The 24,956-nt window shown below is 37.9% G+C and overlaps 1 protein-coding gene across 1 annotated transcript in view; it reads left to right on the top strand.

Moving 5' to 3' along the window:
- LOC128658546 (dynein axonemal heavy chain 11-like) overlaps positions 1-24,956 on the top strand; it is a 1,692,686-nt gene that overhangs the window by 1,116,293 nt on the left and 551,437 nt on the right. Inside the window, 1 exon segment of the mRNA XM_053712841.1 lies at positions 19,114-19,318. Within this exon segment, the coding sequence (XP_053568816.1) occupies positions 19,114-19,318 (205 nt within the window).

Below are 24,956 nucleotides of genomic sequence, written 5' to 3'. Positions count from 1 at the left end.
TGGTTAACACTATTAATATAATTTAATCTTGCCATGATTAGCTCCATAAATACCAGACAATAATGTAATGTACACCATAAGTATCATAATGCTGGGTACACTCTTTACAACTTAAATTGGAAAATGTATGAAGATTTACATATTTAAATGGATATGAATATATAAATTTATATTTATATATCTATATTTAATGTCTATGTATATCTATATTAAATATGGTCATAGAAGTGATTATATGCCTTATACCTGAATAATAAGCCATGAAGATATGAATATCTATTTGGGTACCTACCCATATCTAAGCAACACAGATATACTTATATGTGTATCAAATGAACCACATGGAAATTCCTATTCATGGCTCCTTTATAAATTTAGACTTATCAATAACTGAATTAGGATGTATAAATTCTACAAAGATATATATATATATATATATATATATATATATACACACACATACACTTATGTTAAAACTAGTGCTAAAGCCAGTGTACACTTTTTTAAGTACCGCGGTTCCAACCCTTGCTCCCTCTCTCTCCCCCTCTCTTTTGTGCTCTCTCTCCCCCTCTCTTTTGAGCTCTCTATCTCCTCCCTATTTTGCGCTTTCTCTTCCCCCCCTCTTTTGCTCTCTCTCTTCCCCTCTTTTGCTCTCTCTACCCTCTTTTGCTCTCTCCCCTATTTTGCTCTCTCTCCCCCTCTTTTGCTCTCTCTCCCCCTCTTTTACTCTCTTTCTCCCTTCTCTTTTGAGCTCTCACTCTCTCCCCCTCTTTTGCTCTCTCTCCACCTCCCTTTTGCGCTCTCTCCCCCTCTCTTTTGCGCTCTCTCCCCCTCTCTTTTGCGCTCTCTCCCTCCCTCTTTTGTGCTCTCTATCTCCCTCTTTTGTGCTCTCTCTCCCCCTTCTCTTTTGCCCTCTCTTTCCCCCTTCTCTTTTGTGCTCTCTCTCTCCCCCTTCTCTTTTGAGCTCTCTGTCTCCCCCCTCTTTTGAGCTCTCTCCTTCTCTTTTGCACTCTCTCTCTCCCCCTATCTTTTGAGCTCTCTCTCTCCCCCTCTCTTTTGCGCTCTCTCTCCCCCCTCTCTTTTGAGCTCTCTCTCTCCTTCTCTTTTGCACTCTCTCTCCCCCTCTCTTTGAGCTCTCTCTCCCCCTCTTTTGTGCTCTCTCTCTCCCCCTCTTTTGCACTCTCTCTCCCCCTCTTTTGTGCTCTCTCTCCCCCTCTTTTGCTCTCTCCCCCCTCTTTTGCTCTCTCTCTCTCCTCCTCTTTTGCTCTCTCCCCCCTCTTTTGCTCTCTCTCTCTCCCCCCTCTCTTTTGAGCTCTCTCTCTCTCCCCCTCTCTTTTGAGCTCTCTCTCTCCCTCTCTTTTGCGCTCTCTCTTCCCCCCTCTCTTTTGAGCTCTCTATCTCCCTCTCTTTTGCGCTCCCTCTTTCCCCCTCTCTTTGGAGCTCTCTCTCCCCCTCTTTTTTCCTCTCTCTGTCCCCCTCTTTTGTGCGCTCTCTCTCCCCCTCTTTTGCTCTCTCACCCCCTCTTTTTCTCTCTTCTCTCCTCCTCTTTTGCGCTCTCCCCCCTCTTTTGCTCTCTCTCTCGCCCTCCTCTTTTGCTCTCTCTCCCCTCTCTTTTGCTCTCTCTCTCTCTTCCCCCCTCTTTTACTTGCTTTCTTTATTTCCCTCCTCTCTTTTGGTCTCTCCCACCTCTTTTGGTCTCTCCCACCTCTCTCCTGTTGGTCACGGCCCTTCATGCGTGCTCCCACGAGGCCATGCCCCCTTGTCACGCCCGTGGGGCCACGCCCATCAACCACGCCCCATCATGGCACGCCCAACCACGCCCCCACCAAGCAGCTTCCGCAGTGCTCACTCCTCTGCTGATCAAGGCCAGGTATGTTTGTCCTCTGCAGTCTCTACTGTGCATGACTGCATCTGACAAACATACCTGGCCTTTTATTATATATAGGATGATTTAAGTCAAAATTCACTATCCTGCAACTCAGGCTCACCATTTTGTGGTCACTTAACAGAGTACAACCATATATACCTAACCTTAATAGATTATCTATAGATATGTGTATCAAATGAACCACATGGAAATTCCTATTTTTTTTACTGATACACAGAGGGATCACAGAGTCTTGACCAGAGAAACCTAAATTTTGGGAAGCAACAATTTATTGGGATGTATAAAAGCTACTTAATATTATTTAATAATTATTACATATAATATTTCTTCTAAAGAAAAGCATTATTAGTAAAGGCCTAACAAAAGCCTGGGTGTGCTTTATATGTGGCTGTTCTAATATTTGTATTATTCAGTATATTTAGAAACCTGATTTATTTAGTGAAATATAGTGTATTATTTCATAAATATTGTTGAATTGATTTCATTTATTATAAAGCAATTTTTGGCTAATTGTATTCAATTTTAGTCTTTGATTAAGCATATTAATTTGTCAGCAATGTATAAAGCTTTATGATTCGTGTACTGACTTATACAAGAATATTTAGTCAGATGGTTAAATTGTACTTCCCAGAACACGTTAATCTGTTTAATTTTTGGTTAGATTTTAATTGTAATACTTGACTCATATTTGCTAACTAGGCATTTTTAAGTAAGCCATATCTTATTTGTGGTTAATGTTACTGGTTTATTTTGAATCGCTATAGAAACTTTAAATTGAGATATCCGATTTCTATTTATTAGAATAAAGCTTGCTTTTCAAGTATAATATAATAACCTATGTTCTGGGGTAACTGATAATTGGTTTTATATTAAAAATATAAAGATTACATTTTGCAACTTAAATTGTTTTTGTATATACTGTAATGTGTATGACATCCCTTTTTCACATCTTGTTAATGTTTTACTAAATTTGTTGTATATTTTATCATGACTGAATCCTCATTACTTCATAAATTATATTTGCTGTGTTTATGATATTTTACCTATTAGAACCAGAACTTAGTTATTTTAATTGGGATTAAATATTAATATTTCATACATTTTCTATTGTTATTATTTGTTAATATTCCTAAAGATACCTAATATCAGGTTGCGCTCGTACTATGAGTTGAAAGTAAATTGTTTTTGCTCATGCTCTAATACGACGAGTGCAAAAAGCCAAACTTAGAATATCGTGCGTGATAACCTATTCCCCATAGAAGTCAATGGAGAAAAAAGTGCAATAATCGCAAACCCGATTGAATATTCTCATAGAACATATTCTGCTATGTGCAGAGCATTGGAATGTGAAATATTTACAGTAAATACACACAATAACACTCTATTCAAAATCAATATTGCATAAATATGTTTTTACATGTTTTCCTCTACTTAAAGGGACATGAAACCCAAATTTTTTCTTTCATGATTTAGAAAGAGCATACAATTATAAACAACTTTCTAATTTACTTCTATTATCTATTTTGCTTAATTCTCTTGATATTCTTTGCTGAAAAGCATATCTAGATATGCTTAGTAGCTGCTGATTGGTAGCTGCACATAGATGCCTCCTGTGATTGGTTCACCTTGTGCATTGCTATTTCTACATTAAAGTATATCTAAAGAATGAAGCAACTTAGGTAATAGAAGTAAATTGGAATATTGTTTAAAGTTGTATTCTCTACCTTAATCATGAAAGAAAATGTTTGGGTATAGTGTCCCTTTAACTTCAAAGGGCTCCAATGCTCTTATATATGTCTATATATATATATATGCACATATGTATGTATGTGCTTATATGTGTATATATGTCTGTAAATACGCTTATATGTGTATATCTGTTGCACAATTTATATTTAGATTTGATGCATAGAATGAATGTATTTAACTATTTGTTTTTGGCATTTTTTTAGGCAGGGGAGGGGTTTCTAGGATATAAATTAAGTTTGTTTGAATTGCACTTTTGTCTGAGGAAGGGGTGTTTAACTTCTAAATGTCACAATAAAGGTGTGATTGTATTAAAATCCAGAGATTACCTGCATGGACTTTTTACTGTTGATATTTTTGCTGGGACCCTGGTATTTAAAAATATAAAATGAGAGTACCCTTCTGTGGAAATGTGTATATACATATATATATATACACACACACACACACACACACACACACACAAAAGAGGGGAGCTAAACTAGGAAGGGAGGGTGCTCAATTGCCCTCCATGCAGGGTGCAACCTCTTTCTGCCCAATCTGTGCTTTTAACAAAAGATAACTTTCCTGTAGTATATCAGTCTGACCCCATCCAAAATGGCAGTCCAGCTTTAAGTACCCAGAAATTCTCATCTGAACAAAGAAATTATACAGCCAACCCCAGATGTACATTTTGGCTATATTGGCATCATCAGTGGAGGTGTAGCTATAACCCTCTAGGCACCGTGTGCAAGGGGTCCACATCTGGTTGCCCCCATTACCTCTATGGAGACTAAAAATACAAAAGAGAGGAGCTCAACTGGGAACGGATGGTGCTCAATAGCCCACCCTATGGGATGCTCTCCACCCTCATTCTGCCCAATCTGTATGTATAAATATTTGTATGTGTGTATATATACATGTCCATACAGTATATGTGTATTTATGTGTTTATATGTGTAAATATGTATGTGCATACTAGACTTGTGCAGCCAAGAAATTTTTGTTTCGTCCAAAAATTTTGTACCAAATACTTGGGGAAATGTATTTCCTCCGATTATTTATTGGCTGCACTATTCAGTATTCATTTTGTGAATTTTAGTTAATCATTTACATAAGTTTTCTTTAAAATGAATGTAAATGTTCAAAGCTATTATAAGTTTTTTTTTTTAGGTGCACCTTGCTTTTACCGGGTTAGACCCCCTTTTGCCTTCAGAACTGCCTTAATTCTCTGTGGCATAGATTAAACAAGGTGTTGGAAACATTCCTCAGACATGTTGGTCTATATTGACATGATAGCATCACTCAGTTGCTGAAGATTTGTCGGCTGCACATCCATGATTAGAATCTCCCGTTCCACCACACCCCAAAGGTGACTGTGAGAGAGGGCACTTTAAGCCATACACTCCACAAAGCTGGGCTTCATGAAAGAGTGGCCAGAAAAAAAGCCATTGCTTAAAGAAAAAAATAAGCAAACACATTTGCTGTTCGCCAAAAGGCATGTGTGAGACTCCACAAACATATGGAAGAAGGTCCTCTGGTCAGATGAGACTAAAATTGAACTTTTTGGCCATCAAGGAAAATGATATATCTGGCGCAAACCCAACACCTCTCATCACCCCTAGAACATCAGAATTGAAGTAATAATAGATGGTGCTAAATACAGGGAAGTTTCAGTCTCCCAGATATTTGAGACTGGAACAGAGGTTCACCTTCCAGCAGGATAATGACCCTAAGCATACTGCTAAAGCAACACTAGAGTGGTTTAAGGGGAAACATTTAAATGTCTTGGAATGGCCTAGTCAAAGCCCAGACCTCAATCCAATTGAGAATCTGTGGTCAGACTTAAAGATTGCTGTACACCAGCGGAACCCATTCATCGTAAAGGAGCTGGAGCAGTTTTGCCTTGAAGAATGGGCCAAAATCCCAGTGGCTAGATGTGTTAAGTTTATAGAGATGTACCTCAAGAGACTTGCAGCTGTAATTTCTGCAAAAGGTGGCTCTACAAAGTATTGACTTTGGGGGGGTGAATAGTTATGCACGCTCAAGTTTTCTGTTTTTATTTGTCTTATTTCATATTTGTATCACAATAAAAAAATATTTTGCATCTTGTTGTGTAAATCAAATTATACAAACCTACAAAAAAAATATATTTTAATTCCAGGTTGTAATGCAACAAACAATGAAACATGCCAATGGGGTGAATACTTTTGCAAGTAGCTAAAAACATCTGGTGGACCAATAAAAAGATTCTTATTTGCGCAGCCACTAATCACCTCCTTGTTCCCAGCAGCACATTGCTGCTCCTGCACCTACCTAGGTATACAACAAGGGATAACAAGATCTTAGCCCCTTAACTGAGGATGTACATTTTTCACACATTTTGTTGTACAGTTCTCAAATGTTGTGACATATTCATAAAATAATAGTATATTCTGAATCTGCTATGTCTTCTAAAAAAAAATATAATATGTGGGGGTTAAACACTGAAAAATGCAGTAGATCTTTAATGCGAGCACCACATAAAAACTCCAAAACAGCTCAGGAAAGGGGTGCAAAAGGCTAAGCAGTTAAAAGTATGTCAATTTCCAAATGTGTTACTGACAGCAATGGAGCTAATATAACTGATCTATTTCTAGCAGCAAATGGATTACACTGTTATTGGCAGTGTTAATCAGTGCCCTGTGTCTTATAATAGGGGGATAATCACTGTTTTGTGAGTTGCTGACAGGTGAGATTAATGATAGCTCTCTATGTGGTGATTCCAAAAGATCCAGTGATAAGCATCCTATGTTAACCAGGGTGCAGTTCTTGTATAGAAGTATTTGTTTTAAAACCTTCACCAAAAACTGGCAAGCTTTCTGAAAAAGGAACACAAACAGTGCCCCCGCGATTCACAGTAAAATCACATTTATTCGGCACACACGCTTAAAAACCCACTTACAAGATTAAAATAATGGTGCGCTCATCTTAAAACAACTATGACCACCAAAGAAATGTTTTGATCTGTTTATGGAACAATTATCGGGTAGCAATCAACTACCGCTTCAATTTTTATAGTTGTTCCAAACTCCTTGTTGTCTCTTGCAGCTGAAAACCAAACTTCAGTAACATAGAACACTCCCCTCCGCGGTTTTCATCTGTGTTTATTGGAGATGGCAGTTGTGGCAGTTTAGGGGTTAATAGTGTAGCGGGTAATTTGTGATGTGGGGGTGTGGCAGTTTTGGGGTTAATTGTGTAGTGGGTACTTTGCAGTGGGCTATGTGGCGGTTTAGGGGTTATTAGAAAAGGGGATTTATGGCGATTAGGGTTAGCGAGCAAGTATGGGTGTATTTTCCCACTTTTCTTGCTCTATTGCAGTCTATGGGGTAGTACGTTAAGGCGGTCGCAATATTCTAACTTCTACTGTTTGCGCACATGGTGTTAGTGTGCGAGCGAAAAACTTTACTTTCAACTTTCGTAATCTAGCCCTATATGCGTATGCTACTGTTAATTGGCTCACTGTTAGGAAAACATCCATTGAGACAAATGAGTTTTAAAATGTGTCTTTTCAAATGTCTCTTTAAATTCTGCAAATGCAAACATTACTTAAGTAATTACTACAAAATGACGAAGTAATATTAAAAATATAACTGATCAAATATTGTTATATTAATAGAAAATGTTACAAGTCACATAGACAAAAAGGAGATGATTAGATATTGCAGTAATTGATTCTGTGCCCCTTCCTGATGTACCACAACTAGCGATTAATATTACTGATATTCAGAGGTAATCACATAGTGTGCCATTTTATGCACATCAGACTATTTCCTGTGATTTAAAATACCCAGGTTGCATTTTTGCAAATTTTCTGAAAATAAATGAAGCGTTACATTTTTTAAAAGGAGCAATAGAATAGTTTACATGTAAAAAATGGGGCTGCTGAAAAGATCATTCTAACAGTTCTTCCCCTGTTTTGGTTGATAATTGTCCACTTTGACTCAGACCCATCAACAAAATAAATGTCAGAAAATGTAGAATTTGAATAATATTTCAGACATACACGATTGATTTTCATGACAGCTTTATTCTAGAGAAGAATATATATAATATATATAAAGGAGATCATTTGTGTCATTGTCTTACACACTTGATGTTATATTCTCCTTTATTTTAATTATTTTACATCCACCCACCTTCTCTTTTTATGACAAAAACATAAAATTTAGAAATTTATTTGCATGGTCTATGTAATTAAGTGTTTGAGAGAATACACCTGTGTGTCATTTTCTATTTTTATCTGCTACCATCTATCTATTGTAATTCTTGTGTTTGATATTTCTTGTCTAAATCACTCAGCGCACATTAGCGTGTTGCTCAGATTATTAGGAATTGATCATGCGTTTACATCTTGTTCTGTTTCATGAGTGCTTTTAAGTATTAGACCCTGTTGTAATCAGGTTGAATGTGATAATGAAGAACATGCTCACATTGTTAAAGTAAATGATCCAGTGCACTCAAACTAAGGACTTATTTGAACTACAATTTGTAGTCTTCACTGAAATATTGAATAGTCTGGGAGGTAAATTAAAGACCATATTGGGAGCAAAACATTTAAATATAACTCTTTGGTGTCTGGATTTAAGTATTATAAAGGATTTAAGAAGCATCAAGCTATTTCAAATGTTTCAATTTAGAAATGAATATTGATATACCATAATTCACAAAATATGTTAGAGCCTACATTAAAATTTATCAGTAAACAAATATTGCACCTTAAAACACATTTCTTTTTGTTTTTCTGTTTAATTAATGGATATTTCCTGCAGTACAAGAATTGTTCTGTATTTGTGTGGTCTTGCAGAAAATGATTTTATTTTGTCACCATTGCTTGTAACAACATATATTTGTTATGATCGGTGTGTGCTGTCCATTGCTATAACTGGTTAATTAAAATGATTTTTTTTTTGGGGGGGGGGGGGGCAATATAAATGTATTTTGTTTTTCTTTTATTCAATATTTTCATTCAAAGATTGTATTATTATTAATGTATACCATTTAAAGTGATAGAATGCTGAAGTGATTAATGAATTATGAAAATTCATTAAAGCATTTTCTCATTTCACTGTTGCTTAACCATACCTAAAAGTTTAACCCCTGCAATGCAGTTAAGCAATAGTTAAAGTCATCCCTGCAATGGCAATGCACTAATATGGCAACACAGCATATGTGTGTAGCCTCTTATCACCATGCAGGATGGGCAGTGCATTGCTGCTGTGACTTAAAACTATCGGCTAGATTTAGAGTTTTGTCGGTAAAGACCCGCGTAGCTAACGCCGCTTTTTTTCCCAATGCACCCTTAAGACAACGCTGGTATTTAGAGTTGTCTGAAGGGCTGCGTTAGGCTCCAAAAAGGGTGCTTTGAGCCTAATGTACCGCCACTTCAACCCTCAATACCAGCGTTGCTTACGGTAGCGGTAAGCAGCTAAAACGTGCTCGTGCACGATTCCCCCATAGGAAACAATGGGGCAGTTTGGGCTGAAAAAAACCCTAACACCTGCAAAAAAGCAGCGTTCAGCTCCCAATGCAGCCCCATTGTTTCCTATGGGGAAACACTTTCTAAGTCTGCACCTAACACCCTAACATGAACCCCGAGTCTAAACACCCCTAACCTTAAATTTATTAACCCCTAATCTGCCGCCCCTGACATCGCTGACACCTGCATTACACAATTAACCCCTAATCTGCCGCTCCGGACACCGCCGCCACCTACATTCTCCCTATGTACCCCTAATCTGCTGCCCCCAACATCGCCGACCCCTATATTATATTTATTAACCCCTAATCTGCCCCCCCCAACGTCGCCGCTACCTTACCTACACTTATTAACCCCTAATCTGCCGACCGGACCTCGTCGCCACTATAATAAATGTATTAACCCCTAAACCGCCGCACTCCCGCCTCGCAAACCCTATAATAAATAGTATTAACCCCTAATCTGCCCTCCCTAACATCGCCGCCACCTAATTTCAAGTATTAACCCCTAATCTGCCATCCGGACCTCACTGCTACTCTAATAAATGTATTAACCCCTAAAGCTAAGTCTAACCCTAACCCTAACACCCCCTAAGTTAAATATAATTTTAATCTAACAAAATAAATTAAATCTTATTAACTAAACTATTCCTATTTAAAACTAAATACTTACCTGTAAAATAAACCCTAATTTAGCTACAATATAACAAATAATTATATTGTAGCTATTTTAGGATTTATATTTATTTTACAGGCAACTTTGTATTTATTTTAACTAGGTACAATAGCTATTAAATAGTTATTAACTATTTAATAGCTACCTAGTTAAAATAATTACAAAATTAACACTACACTATCATTAAATAAATTAAATAAATTACCTACAATTACCTACAATTAAATAAACTAAACTAAATTACAAAAAAACCCCCACTAAATTACAAAAAATAAAAAAAGATTACAACAATTTTAAGCTAATTACACCTACTCTAAGCCCCCTAATAAAATAACAAAGCCCCCCCCCCAAAAAAAATTACCCTACCCTAATCTAAATTACAATAGTTAACAGCTCTATTACCAGCCCTTAAAAGGGCTTTTTGCGGGGCATGCCCCAAAGTAATCAGCTCTTTTGCCTGTAAAAAAAAACACAATACCACCCCCCAACATTACAACCCACCACCCACATACCCCTACTCTAACCCAAACCCCCCTTAAATAAACCTAACACTACCCCCCTGAAGATCTCCCTACCTTGAGTCGTCTTCACCCAACCGGGCCGAAGTCTTCATCCGATGGGACAGAAGAGGGCATCCAGACCGGCAGAAGTCTTCATCCTATCCGGGCAGAAGAGGACATCTGGACCGGCAGACATCTTCATCCAAGCGGCATCTTCTATCGTCATCCATCCGACGAGGAGCGGCTCCATCTTCAAGACCTCCAGCGCGGAACATCCTCCTTCCCCGACGACTACCCGACGAATGAAGGTTCCTTTAAGTGACGTCATCCAAGATGGCGTCCCTCGAATTCCGATTGGCTGATAGGATTCTATCAGCCAATCGGAATTAAGGTAGGAAAAATCTGATTGGCTGATTGAATCAGCCAATCAGATTGAGCTCGCATTCTATTGGCTGATCGGAACAGCCAATAGAATGCAAGCTCAATCTGATTAGCTGATTGGATCAGCCAATCAGATTGAACTTGAATCTGATTGGCTGATTCAATCAGCCAATCAGATTTTTCCTACCTTAATTCCGATTGGCTGATAGAATCCTATCAGCCAATCGGAATTCGAGGGACGCCATCTTGGATGACGTCACTTAAAGGAACCTTCATTCGGCGGGTAGTCGTTGGCGAAGGAGGATGTTCTGCGCCGGAGGTCTTGAAGATGGAGCCGCTCCTCGTCGGATGGATGAAGATAGAAGATGCCGCTTGGATGAAGATGTCTGCCGGTCCGGATGTCCTCTTCTGCCTGGATAGGATGAAGAATTCTGCCGGTCTGGATGTCCTCTTCTGCCCCATCGGATGAAGACTTCGGCCCGGTTGGGTGTAGACGACTCAAGGTAGGGAGATCTTCAGGGGGGTAGTGTTAGGTTTATTTAAGGGGGGTTTGGGTTAGAGTAGGGGTATGTGGGTGGTGGGTTGTAATGTTGGGGGGTGGTATTGTGTTTTTTTTTACAGGCAAAAGAGCTGATTACTTTGGGGCATGCCCCGCAAAAAGCCCTTTTAAGGGCTGGTAATAGAGCTGTTAACTTTTGTAATTTAGATTAGGGTAGGGTAATTTTTTTATTTTGGGGGGCTTTGTTATTTTATTAGGGGGCTTAGAGTAGGTGTAATTAGCTTAAAATTCTTGTAATCTTTTTTTATTTTTTGTAATTTAGTGTTTTTTTTTGTGTAATTTAGTTTAGTTTATTTAATTTATTTAATGATAGTGTAGTGTTAGGTTTAATTGTAACTTAGGTTAGGATTTATTTTACAGGTAATTTTGTAATTATTTTAACTAGGTAGCTATTAAATAGTTAATAACTATTTAATAGCTATTGTACCTAGTTAAAATAAATACAAAGTTGCCTGTAAAATAAATATAAATCCTAAAATAGCTACAATATAATTATTCGTTATATTGTAGCTATATAAGGGTTTATTTTACAGGTATTTAGTTTTAAATAGGAATAGTTTAGTTAATAAGATTTAATTTATTTCGTTAGATTAAAATTATATTTAACTTAGGGGGGTGTTATGGTTTAGGGTTAGGGTTAGACTTAGCTTTAGGGGTTAATACATTTATTAGAGTAGCGGCGAGGTCCGGTCGGCAGATTAGGGGTTAATACTTGAAATTAGGTGGCGGCGATGTTAGGGAGGGCAGATTAGGGTTAATACTATTTATTATAGGGTTTGCGAGGCGGGAGTGCAGCGGTTTAGGGGTTAATACATTTATTATAGTGGCGGCGAGGTCCGGTCAGCAGATTAGGGGTTAATAAGTGTAGGTAAGGTAGCGGCGACATTGGGGGGGCAGATTAGGGGTTAATAAATATAATATAGGGGTCGGTGGTGTTAGGGGCAGCAGATTAGGGGTTCATAGGGATAATGTAGGTGGTGGCGGTGTGCGGTCGGCAGATTAGGGGTTAAAAATATTTATTATAGTGGCGGCGATGTGGGGGGACCTCGGTTTAGGGGTACATAGGTAGTTTATGGGTGTTAGTGTACTTTGTAGCACAGTAATTAAGAGCTTTATAAACCGGCGTTAGCCCAGAAAGCTCTTAAGTACTGACTTTTTTCTGCGGCTGGAGTCTTGTCGGTAGAGGGTCTACCGCTCACTTCAGCCAAGACTCTAAATACCGGCGTTAGGCAGATCCCATTGAAAATATAGGATACGCAATTGGCGTAAGGGGATCTGCGGTATGGAAAAGTCGCGGCTTGAAAGTGAGCGTTAGACCCTTTCCTGCCTGACTCTAAATACCAGCAGCCAGCCAAAAGCAGCTTTTGACGGCTAACGCAGATCTCTAAATCTAGCCGTATGTGTTTAATCAATTTGTGGTGGGTTAAACACCTAAGAGATGGCAAGCAATAGTACACTTATTAAATATGTCCCTTTAAATTCTTATATTACATAAGCATTCCCTATATTAACGAGAGACACTGTATGTGTATATATATATATATATATATATATATACAGTGGGGCATAAAAGTATTTAGTCAGCCACCAATTGTGCAAGTTCTCCCACTTAAGAAGATGAGAGAGGCCTGTCATTTTTATCATAGGTATACCTCAACCATGAGAAGACAAAATGTGGAAACAAATCCAGACAATCACATTGTCTGATTTGGAAAGAATTTATTTGCAAATTATGGTGGAAAATAAGTATTTGGTCAATATCAAAAGTTCATCTCAATACTTATGTTATATATCCTTTGTTGGCAATGACAGAGGTCAAAAGTTTTCTGTAAGTCTTCACAAGGTTGTCACACACTGTTGCTTGTATTTTGGCCTATTCCTGCATGCAGATCTCCTCTCGAGCAGTGATGTTTTGGGGCTGGCGCTGGACAACACGGACTTTCAAGGTTTTCTATGGGGTTGAGATCTGGAGACTGGCTAGGCCACTCCAGGACCTTGAAATGCTTCTTACGAAGCCACTCCTTCATTGTCCAGAAGGTGTGTTTGGGATCATTGTCATGCTGAAAGACACAGCCACGTTTCATCTTCAATGCCCTTGCTGATGGAAGGAGGTTTGCACTCAAAATCTCACGATACATGGCCCCATTCATTCTTTCATGTACACAGATCAGTCGTCCTGTTCCCTTTGCAGAGAAACAGCCCCAAAGCATGATGTTGCCACCCCCATGCTTCACAGTAGGTATGGTGTTCTTTGGTTGCAACTCAGCATTCTCTCTCCTCCAAACACAACGAGTTGAAACTTTGGTTTCATCTGACCATATGACATTTTCCCATTCTGCTTCTGGATCATCCAAATGCTCTAGCATACTTCAGTCGGGCCCAGACATGTACTGGCTTAAGCAGGGGGACACGTCTAGCACTGCAGGATCTGAGTCCCTGGCGGCATAGTGTGTTACTGATGGTAGCCTTTCTTACGTTGGTCCCAGCTCTCTGCAGGTCATTCACTAGGTCCCCCCGTGTGGTTCTGGGATGTTTGCTCACCGTTCTTATGATCATTTTGACCCCATGGGGTGAGATCTTGCGTGGAGCCCCAGATCGAGGGAGATTATCAGTGGTCTTGTATGTCTTCCATTTTCTAATTATTGCTCCCACAGTTGATTTCTTCACACCAAGCTGCTTGCCTATTGCAGATTCAGTCTTCCCAGCCTGGTGCAGGTCTACAATTTTGTTTCTGGTGTCCTTCGACAGCTCTTTTGTCTTCACCATAGTGGAGTTTGGAGTGTGACTGTTTGAGGTTGTGAACAGATGTCTTTTATACTGATAACAAGTTCAAACAGGTGTCATTAATACAGGTAATGAGTGGAGGACAGAGGAGCCTATTAAAGAAGAAGATACAGGTCTGTGAGAGCCAGAAATCTTGGTTGTTTGTAGGTGACCAAATACTTATTTTCCACCATAATATGCAAATAAATTCTTTCCAAATCAGACAATGTGATTGTCTGGATTTGTTTCCACATTTTGTCTCTCATAGTTGAGGTATACCTATGATGAAAATTATAGGCCTCTCTCATCTTCTTAAGCGGGAGAACTTGCACAATTGGTGGCTGACTAAATACTTTTTTGCCCCACTGTATATATGTTCAAAGTTGGGACATTGATACTTAGGGTTTATTGCATCTCTCCCTCACAGCCCATCTACCTACCACTTCTATTAAAAAAACTCACTAGTCTAGATTACGAGTTTTGTGCTAAACAGGGTGCGAAACTAACACCAAAAAAGTTGCGTTATTTCACTCTCCATATCGCTGCCATTATGAGTTACTGAAAAGTCTCCTTGTGTCTGCGATATGGTGGCATTAAGCTCCATACTGCACAAAAGCCAAGGGCTGATTTGACGTGCTTGTGCATGTTTTCCCCCATAGACATCAATGGGGAGAGAGTGTTAGAAAAAAAACCTAGGTTAGGGGGTGTTTTTATTTCTATAGGGCTATTAGATTAGGTGTAATTGTTTATATTTTTGATAAATTAATTTATTTATTTTTGTAATCTTAGTGTTTTTTATTTTTTAGAATTTAGTGTTTATTAAATGTTTTCGTAGTGTTAGGTTTATTTAAATTTGTAAATTAGATTTTTTAATTGGTAGTTTTTTTATTTTATTAGAATAGTTATGTTAGGTTAATTTATAGTTTAAACTTTACAGTTCATTTTTATTTCACAGGTAAGCTTTTATTTATTTAAATATAGTTATATTGTAATTTTAATTTAAAGTTAGGGGGTGTTAGGTTTAGGGGTTAATAGCTTAATTTAGTGTTTTGCGATGTGGGGGGCCGGCGGTTTAGGGGTTTAAAGGTTTATTTAATAGTTGCGATGTGGGTGGGCGGCAGATTAGGGGTTCATAGGTTTAATATAGTGTTTGCGATGCGGGAGGGTGGCAGTTTAAAGGGACATTAAACCCAAAAATGTTCTTTCATGATTCAGATAGAGGATACAATTTTTAAAAAGTTTCCAATCTACTTCTATTATCAATTTCTTTTCATTTTCATGTTATTCTTTGCTGAAAGATATATAGGTAGGTAGCGTGCACATGTCTGAAGCCCTACACAACAGGAAATAGTGCTGCCATCTAGTGGCCCTGCTAATGTAAAACATTGATGCAAAACTGCTGCTATGTAGTGCTTCAGACACATGCACACTTTTGAGCTTAGATTTCTGCTTTTCCACAGAGGATTACAAGAACACTAAGACAATTTGATAATAGAAGTAAATTAGAAAGTTGATTAAAATGTCATTTATTTATTGTTTTTTAAATGGGTTTTATGTCCCTTTAAGGGTTAGTAGGTAGTTTATGGGTGTAAGTGTACTTTGTACATACCGACGCTATGAAAATTCCACACAAAAACGTATTTTTTTGGAGTGCGGAATGGACATTGCGTTACATGCTAAAATGCTTGCGGTATAGCTATACTGACACAACTCGTAATATGCGTTCCTTACCATTCCAGCGTAATGGTAATTTTTTCAGCGTTAAAAGCTGTAATGCACCGTAATGCAAAACTCATAATCTAGTTGACTGTTACTCTCCTCTTGTAACAGAGGTAGAAATCTTCTGCTCTTCTTTCAACCTGTTCACTTGACCCTATTCCTTTACACCTTCTCCCCTCTCTCTTTGCATCTCTAACCCCTCTTCTAAGTTATCTCTTTAACCAGTTTCTTCCCACTGGCACATTTTCTTATACATTCAAGTATGTGTTAATCATACCAATCCTAAAAAAAGCCCTTGTTTTACCCCTCCACTTATTCTAACTATTGATCAGTCTCCTTACTTCCCTTTCTTTCCGAATTATTGGAAAGCCTAGTCTTTAATCACTTCTCTCAAGTTCTTTCAACTAACTCTTACTTGATGCCCTACAATCTAGTTTCCGCCCTAAACACTCAAATGAACTGTTAAGTAACAAATGATCTGCTATCATCTAAAGCAAAGGGACACTACTCCTTACTAATTCTTTTTGACACAATTGACTCTCCTCTTAAAAATCCTACATTATTTTGGCATCCAAGACACAGCCCTCTCCTGATCTTCTTTATATATCTCAAATCATTTGTTTACAGTTTCCTTTAACCCCATACTGTATCCTCTGATCCTTCTTCTCGCTCAGTTGGAATATCGGAATGCTCTGTCTTGGGTCCTTGCTTTTTTTTTCTCTCTATACATCCTCCCTTGGAAAATGTATCCTCCTTTGGCTTCCAGTGCCACTAATATGCTGATGATACCCAAATCTGTCTTTCCTCTCCTGATATCTCTTCCTCTTTACTCAACCTGATTACCAACTGTCTCTCTGCGATTTCTCTTGTATGTCCTCACACTATCTCCAAGTCAATCTGTCTAAAACTAAGATGTTTTTCACCCCCCCCCCCCCTCTTCAAGACATACAACACCTAACATTTATCTTACAGTTAGAGATTCTATTCTCAACACCTCACCCCAGGTCTGCTGTCTTGGAGGCATACTTGACTCTGAACTCACATTGACTCCAAATATACAAGTGCTCTCCAAATCCTGCTATGCACACCCACCCACCCAACATTTCCAGAATCCGATATTTCCTTACTCAAGAAACTACAAAAATACTAATTATTTTCCTCATTTTGTAACACATGACTACTGCAATCTACTTCTACCTTCCCAAACACCACCTCTCCCCCTCCAAGCTATTATAAATACTTCAGCTAGACTCATCCACCTAAGTTGCCGATCTATATCAGCTTCTCTGTCAGTCTCTACTTTGGCTCCACATAAACTCTAGAATACAATTTAAAGTATTAACCCTATCCTATATAACACTCAACAGCCTCATTCCCAACTATATTTCCTCTCTTTCCTCTCTTATCACCATAGACTACCCAGCCCATCATCTTTAATCAACCACTTACACATATGTCTCTTCACTCCTATTATCTCTACATCCCTCTCTCGCCTCCAAGACTTCTCACAGTATATAGCTTCAGATGACCTTTAAAAACCAACCTATTCAGAGAGGCTTACCAGCTCTACCCAAAATAAATCTTGAACTGCCTTTACTCACTGCTACAAAAACAATCCATGTGACAAGCTACCCCAAAACCTTATGTCTCTGCACCCTCAACCTGTAGACTGTAAGCTCTTTGGAGCAGGGCCCCTTTCCTTCTGTGCTTTATTTGTTAAGCCTGTTATGTTTTTGTATCTTATTACAAGTCTTTGTCTGGTGTAAGAACTTTAATATGTGATAAATGCTATTAAAGGCAAATCGATGTACAAGAAATTGCAACTATGTTTTGCCTTCCCTGCAAACTGTGTTTTGCACGTTCCTTTGAATAGGAAAAACAAATATTCTATTATCTTTCACTATGTGACTTGTTAAAAGTGTTTCAGGATTCTGATTTTGCTCAAACTGCAACTATTTACCTCAAGGTATTGTCACACATATAGCTTCAACAAGATTTAAAACTTACCTTAAGTGTTTCTAATTGCATATTGCTTTGCATTTGATAGCATTTATTGATTTTAGAAATATCATACCAGCTCCAAGTGGGTGTGTGCAGCTTTTTATTTTTTTTTAGATACATATTTTTATTTATTTTTCAAATAATAAACATGGTATAAAATGCAGAGTAAATGTTCAAAACATACAATGTCAATAATTGGTCAGAGATTGTACATATGTTTATCAAAATAATCACTAGTAGGATCACAAATATGAACATGCTAAAGGAAAAGGAGGAAGAATAAAGGAAAGAGAGAGGGAGTTGTGTCAACAAGAAGGATTAGGAAAAGGGAAGACCGGTAGTTACATCTTGCAAGATGCAACAGGAATTTTGGTTCCTAAATCAAAATATATTCTGAAAATTGTGAATATTGGGGTGGTAACTTTAATGTATTGTCACAATATAGATGAAAGAAACAACATTGTGAGGCTGAGATAATTGAGACAAGTATTGCATGGAAGGGTAACCAGTTTAGAAAATGTATTGATATGCATATTGATAAAGTATTATAAACTTCACAAAACACATTAAAGAAAAAATCTGTATAGCCTTCCCAATTGCTCAAACTTATCCAAAAATGATTCACATATAAGGCACCAATAATTTCACACTATATTTTCCCCTTACACCTTTGACCTTAGAAGTGCTACCAAAACTAGCAGATGACATAAGCATTTACTGGTAGTCATTTTTTCAGTTGCAAAAAAAGTATCTTAGCATAGTGGCTCCAAACACACAACCTATTGATACATAACTGAAAATGACTTTGAGCATAACTGTTGGGACATAGGGGCAGTGTCACCTCTATCATTGGACCAGGAGGCATTTTACAGGGGTGACACATAGGGAGAGCTAATGGTGTTACTCTCCTAAGGTGTCCATTAGTTGGGTATCTGCATGCTCTCATGGGAAATTGTATTGTGCTAAAATTAAACTCCTCTTTGACACTGCTGACTATGGTTAGGTTTAGGCTGTAGTGGGTGGAGAATTAGAGGGGGCGTTATCTTATTCTTGGACCCTGTATAGAGGAACTAATTATGGTACCCTTATCAATAATAAGTAGTAAAGAAATTGTCTTTTAATTTATTGTATCATTTATTGTTTCTTCTTTCTTAGTTGTCAGTGAGCCTACCACTGTGCTGCATTACTGCTATTTAATTTCGTACAGCATCATTGATGCAACAATGTTCTTTATTCCTCAGCATAGTTCTGAAATGAAATAGCAAACTGGTAAATAGTTCTAAGATTAGTGTTGTTGTTTCTTTTGTTTTTTTCTTTATAACCAATTAAAACATTTAGAAATATATTTATTTACATGTGTTCCTTTTGTCTATGTCTTTTGCAGACTGTCCTTGTACATACTGCAGAAACAGTGCGCTTGAGATATTTTCTGGATTTACTGCTAGAAAAAGGAAAACCAATAATGTTGGTTGGTAATGCTGGTGTTGGAAAAACTGTTCTTGTATCTGACAGAATTGCAAAATTGACAGAAGATTACATGGTGGCCAAAGTTCCTTTTAACTACTATACTACATCTGCAATGCTCCAGCGTAAGTGAAGCTGAATAGAAACATAAGAGTAAATGCCAGATGTGGTATATTTTAATAGAAGTCATTGACAAACATATATAGTTAAGCCAACTGTTATAAACAACATATTTGTGATCTTTAATACATATTATTCATATTGAATGTTCTTTTCTTACCTTAGGGCCTGTTCCTGTCCATAAGATGAGATGTTCAAAGTGCTGTGGGTGTTGTGGGCTTTTAAAATGCAAAACCGTTTCAGTTCATTAGAAGCCGGATATCTGGCTTTTCACATGGCTTTTGAAAGGCATAAATCCGAAAATGCTTTGCATTGAGAGAATTTGATAACTGTATTTCATCTGATCATAAAACATTGTTTGAGCAGGAATTTTCTCATGATTTTATTCTCTATTCCAACAACCTTAAGCTCTTTAAAAAACATTATGGCCTTTTCACATAGCTTTTATATGATCACTTCATATATTAATACACATTGGGCCAGATTACAAGTGTATGTTGTTTTTTTCAATTTCCTAATATATACTAGAGAAAAGTATTAAAACCTTCATCTTATATTAACTTATGCCATATATACAGTTGTATGCAAAAGTTTAGGCACCCCTGACAATTTCCATGATTTTCATTTATAAATAATTGGGTGTTTGGATCAGCAATTTCATTTTGATCTATCAAATAACTGAAGGACACAGTAATATTTCAGTAGTGAAATTAGGTTTATTGGATTAACAGAAAATGTGCAATATGCATCCAAACTAAATTAGACAGGTGCATAAATTTGGGTACCCCAACAGAAATATTGCATCAATATTTAGTAGAGCCTCATTTAGCAGAAATAACAGCCTATAGAATCTTCCTATAGCCTGTAATGAGTGTATGGATGAAGGTATTTTGGACTATTTCTCCTTGCTAAAAAATCTCCAGTTCAGTTAGGTTTGATGGTTGCCGAACATGGACAGCCCGCTTCAAATCACCCCACAGATTTGCAGCAAGATGATGTTGTAGGTCTTTGGAGGTGGTCTGTGGGCTGTTTTTGACCGTTCTCACCATCCTTTGCCTTTGCCTGTCCAATATTTTACTTGGCCTGCCACTTCTGGTCTTAACAAGAACTGTGCCTGTGGTCTTCCATTTCCTCACTATGTTCCTCACAGTTGACACTGAAAGCTTAAATCTCTGCGATAGCTTTTGTAGCCTTCCCCTACACCATAATGTTGAACAATCTTTGTTTTCAGGTCATTTGAGAGTTGTTTTGAGGCCCCCATGTTGCCACTCTTCAGAGGAGAGTCAAATAGAACAACAACTTGTAATTGGCCACCTTAAATACCTTTTCTTATGATTGGATGCACCTGTCTATGAAGTTCAAGGCTTACTGGGCTCACCAAACCAATTGTGTGTTCCAATTAACCAGTGCTAGGTAGTTACAGGTATTCAAATCAACAAAATGACAAGGGTGCCCAAATTTATGCACCTGTCTAATTTCGTTTTGATGCATATTGCACTTTTTCTGGTAATGCAATAAACCTCATTTCACTACTGAAATATTACTGTGTCCTTCAGTTATTTGATAGATCAAAATGAAATTGCTGATCCACACACCCAATTTTTTATAAATGAAAATCATGGAAATTGTCAGGGGTGCCTAAACTTTTGCATACAACTGTATATACTAGTTGAAAGTAAAAAAAGTTAGCACTTGAGTGAAAGTACGATGCATGGTAACTTCAGGAATTCGTATATTGCAACTGCGTTAGCTTCTTCTTCCATAGACTTCAATGAGACGTGCTGTTCAGAAAAACACCTAACACTTATTGCTCGCATGCTAACCAAGCAGCGCATTAGACCACCAGTGCTAAAGCCAAAGGTAGTTATTATTACGTTACATTGCAATGTTCTTCAAATAGAAGAAAATATTCTTTTCAATTTTAAATATATATTTATATATGATAAATTTTTTGTAAAATATATATCTATACCTATATATCTATATGAATATATCCTGGTATAGATATATACATACAGATTTAAAAATACAAAGAACATTTTCTTCTATGGGAAGAACATTGGAATGTAAAGTATTTATAGTCAAAAATGCAATAAAACACATTAAAAATGAATAAAATTGAATAAAAATGATAATTCATGTTTCAAGGTTTTTAACGGAAGAGTTAGTTACAGTATTTGGCCAAATGGGACAAGCCCAGCTACCACGTCAAGGTCTCTCCCAAAACAGCCACACAATGCAAGCTCTCAATAAAACAATCTGGGAACAAAAGGGTGCACAGACCTATGTAATCACCCTAACAACATAGAAAACACGGAAGGGGACTGCACTCTCAGACTGGACTGAGTACACATCCCATGACCCTGCAACATGCACAGCCCTGGGTGCTCAATAGCTGTACTGTTCCCAGAGTCCCAGGCAGTTAACCCCAGACAGGTCTGGGTGCAAGGCCCATAGGCAAAATTAAAAACAAATTAACACAGCACACAGAGGAAGTCCAGCACTCACAAGCACTCAGCTAAGATTAAAGCAAAAATGGAAGAGTTAGTTACCACATCTGGTCAAATGGGACAAGCCCAGGTACCACATCAAGGTCTCTCCCAAAAACTGGATCCCTAAATAGCCACACAATGCAAGCTCTCAATCAAACAAATTGGGAACAAGTGAAGGGTGCACAGACTTATGTAATCATACAACATACAAAACACGGAAGAGGACTGAACTCTCAGACTCGACTGGGTACACATCCCACGACCCTGCAACATGCACAGCCCTGGGTGCTCAATAGCACTCTCAGGAAGGTGCACTGCCCACTGAGTGTGTGTATATGTATATTCATGTGTATATATGTGATTATTTGTGTATATATGTATGTATATACAGATAGACATATTTAGACATATATATATATATATATATATATATATATATATATATATATATATATATATATATATATATATATATATATATATATATATATATACACACACTGTCCAATTTTACTCCAATAAAGAATAAAAAGATGCTGCACTCACCGGTCTTTGAAGAAAAAAGTCATTTTATTCAAAAGTTTAACAAGACATCCAAAGCACAATTACCCCCAAATGTTTCGGGAACCCTTCTGGTACCTTTCTCAATGGGTATGTTCCAAGTCTCCAACAAACGATCCTAACTTACTACCACCCCTATCACCCTATCTAAACCCCTAGCGTGCCCCTAACTTCCGGTTTGTCAGACCAATGCGATTCTGTTGAGTCACTAAAGCCGAACTTGGAATGAGGAAAAACAGCAGCGTGGCTAATTATCATAACCCCTCCTCCTGTGACAGACAGGGTGCATCGTCATCATCGGCTAAATATAGTGAGAACGCAACACCGCAACAGGCTGGCAACAACGGATGTTAGTTAAAGAGGCAGACACCTCTTATAAAATGTGAAACAAAATGTGCAATTAAAACAGTGAAATTAAAACGGTTAAGCATACCACTAACATAGTTTGATAATGGTGCAAGATGTGTAAACCCAATTTGGTATCTTATCAATTTCGTGATGTCACTTATATTCTAAAGTTTCAACACAAGAAGCATTACATCCCCCTATTATCTGGAAGAGTTTAGTATGCATTATAATTCCATCATGCAAAAATGCCTATAATACAAGTAGCATCAATTTCCTCTTCATTATCATTGTAATATGGTAGAAACTCAGGTTGTTAACAACACACTCATAGCGGGTTCCTGTTTGTAATCCTATGACAATCTCACAAGAAAATAATCTGTCAGGAGAAAGATAGTGTCCCAACATTTGACTAGATAACGTCACATAACCAGAAGAAGACCTAGATCGTCCAATCATAGCCAGATCCAGCTATATAAACACATTATAGTCAAGTTGAACATTCAATCCTCTAGGGGTGACAGTGTCCAAATGATAGATCCAAGATGCTTCAATTTGCAACAGCTTAGTTTGTCTGTCCCCACGTCTGCTCAATGGTGGTACATGGTCAATGACCACAGTTCTTAAGCTTGCCGCAGTATGCCCTGCTTGCATAAAATGTCTGGCAACCGGTTGGTCCGACTCTTTCTTATCAATCGCTGTTCTTATTGCGGGGCGATGATTAGCCATCCTTTCTCGGAACATGGTGGAGGTCTTTCCAACATAGACCAATGAGCACGGGCATGTCAAAATATATATCATGAAGCTGCTGGTACAGGTCATTATATGATAGATTTTATATTTCCTCCCTGTACATGGGGGATGAAATGATGATCCAGTGAGCATGCTATTGCATGTAGTGCAGTCTCCGCACTTAAAGCAACCAGGTTTCCTGTTAGTGTCCATCCAAGTGCCTTTTTGGTAGCACCGTGTTGGGTCATTGTGGACCAAAATGTCCTTCAAATTGGATGCTTTCCTGTATACCATCCGTGGTGGCTTAGTTAGAGTAAAGGGGAGGGATTTATCAAATTTCACAATCTCGCTTTTTCTAGTATTTGATGCATGGGGGTAAATGTGGTAATCAAATTGATCTCATTAGCATTGGTCTTCTCAATCTTCGTCTTATGGAGCAGTGTCCTTTGATTGTACTGTGACAAATTCAGTGAAGAGTTATTGATATCCACCGACCTGTAACCTCTCTCCTTGAGTTTGTCTCTCATAGATTTCTCTTGGAGGACCCTGGTTTCCATGAGTGTGTTGTTCCGAGCTACTCACATGAGTTGGGAGTTGACATCCCCTTTCTTTTGGTGTGTAGGGTGAAAGCTAGTAGACAACAGGAGGGAATTTTTATCGGTTGGTTTAGTATATAGTGATGTACTAAATCTAACTGCCCCATTAACTGTGTATTTTGTAATTTTTAGGTCAAGAAATGGTATGGATTCCATGCTAGCATCATACTTGAATCGAATAGGTGATTCCAATTTGTTAAGACCCTCAATCCAATTTCGTAGAGAGTCAAAAGTGCCCCTCCATACGAGGAACACATCATCTATGTAGCGACCATAAAGTTTAATATCAGGGATCGATAGAGTCTTCATTATAAAAGTCTCATACCATAGCATATATAGGTTGGCATATACAGGAGCCATGCTGGAACCCATAGCAGTTCCTGCTATTTGAAAAAAATACTCTCTCTCTCAAATCTGAAGAAATTTTTCTCAAGACAAAAAGTTAACAATTCCAGCAGGAACTCTATGGGGGGTCCCGCATATGCCAACGAATGACTCAACATGGTTTTGACAGCCTGTACACCCCCAACATGGAGAATAACCATGTACAGGCTGTCAACATCCATGGTAACAGGCAAGTCATCCTCCTCCAACCAATCTACATCAAGAAGTTTTTGATTAGTGATGGAGAGTCCAGTATAAAAGAAAAATATTCTTTTACAACTGGTTGAAGATGATGATCAATGAACACTTTTGAACATAATGAATCCCTGGCAGACTCAATAGGTCTGCCAGAAGGATTGATTAAAGTTTTATGTATTTTGGGGAGCAGGTATAGCACCGGTATTATTGGAAAAGGAATACTCATAAAATCACACTCATTTTCCGTTATCATACCTGCCTCTACCCCACATTTCAAAATATGGTCTAGAGATTTCTTGAAAGTATTCGTGGGATTCCCTCTCAATTTTAGATAA

This window comes from Bombina bombina, chromosome 1, assembly GCF_027579735.1.
Source record: "Bombina bombina isolate aBomBom1 chromosome 1, aBomBom1.pri, whole genome shotgun sequence".
Classification (NCBI taxonomy): domain Eukaryota; kingdom Metazoa; phylum Chordata; class Amphibia; order Anura; family Bombinatoridae; genus Bombina; species Bombina bombina.
Note: the sequence above shows the minus strand (reverse complement) of the source record. Positions and strands in the feature narration are given on the sequence as shown.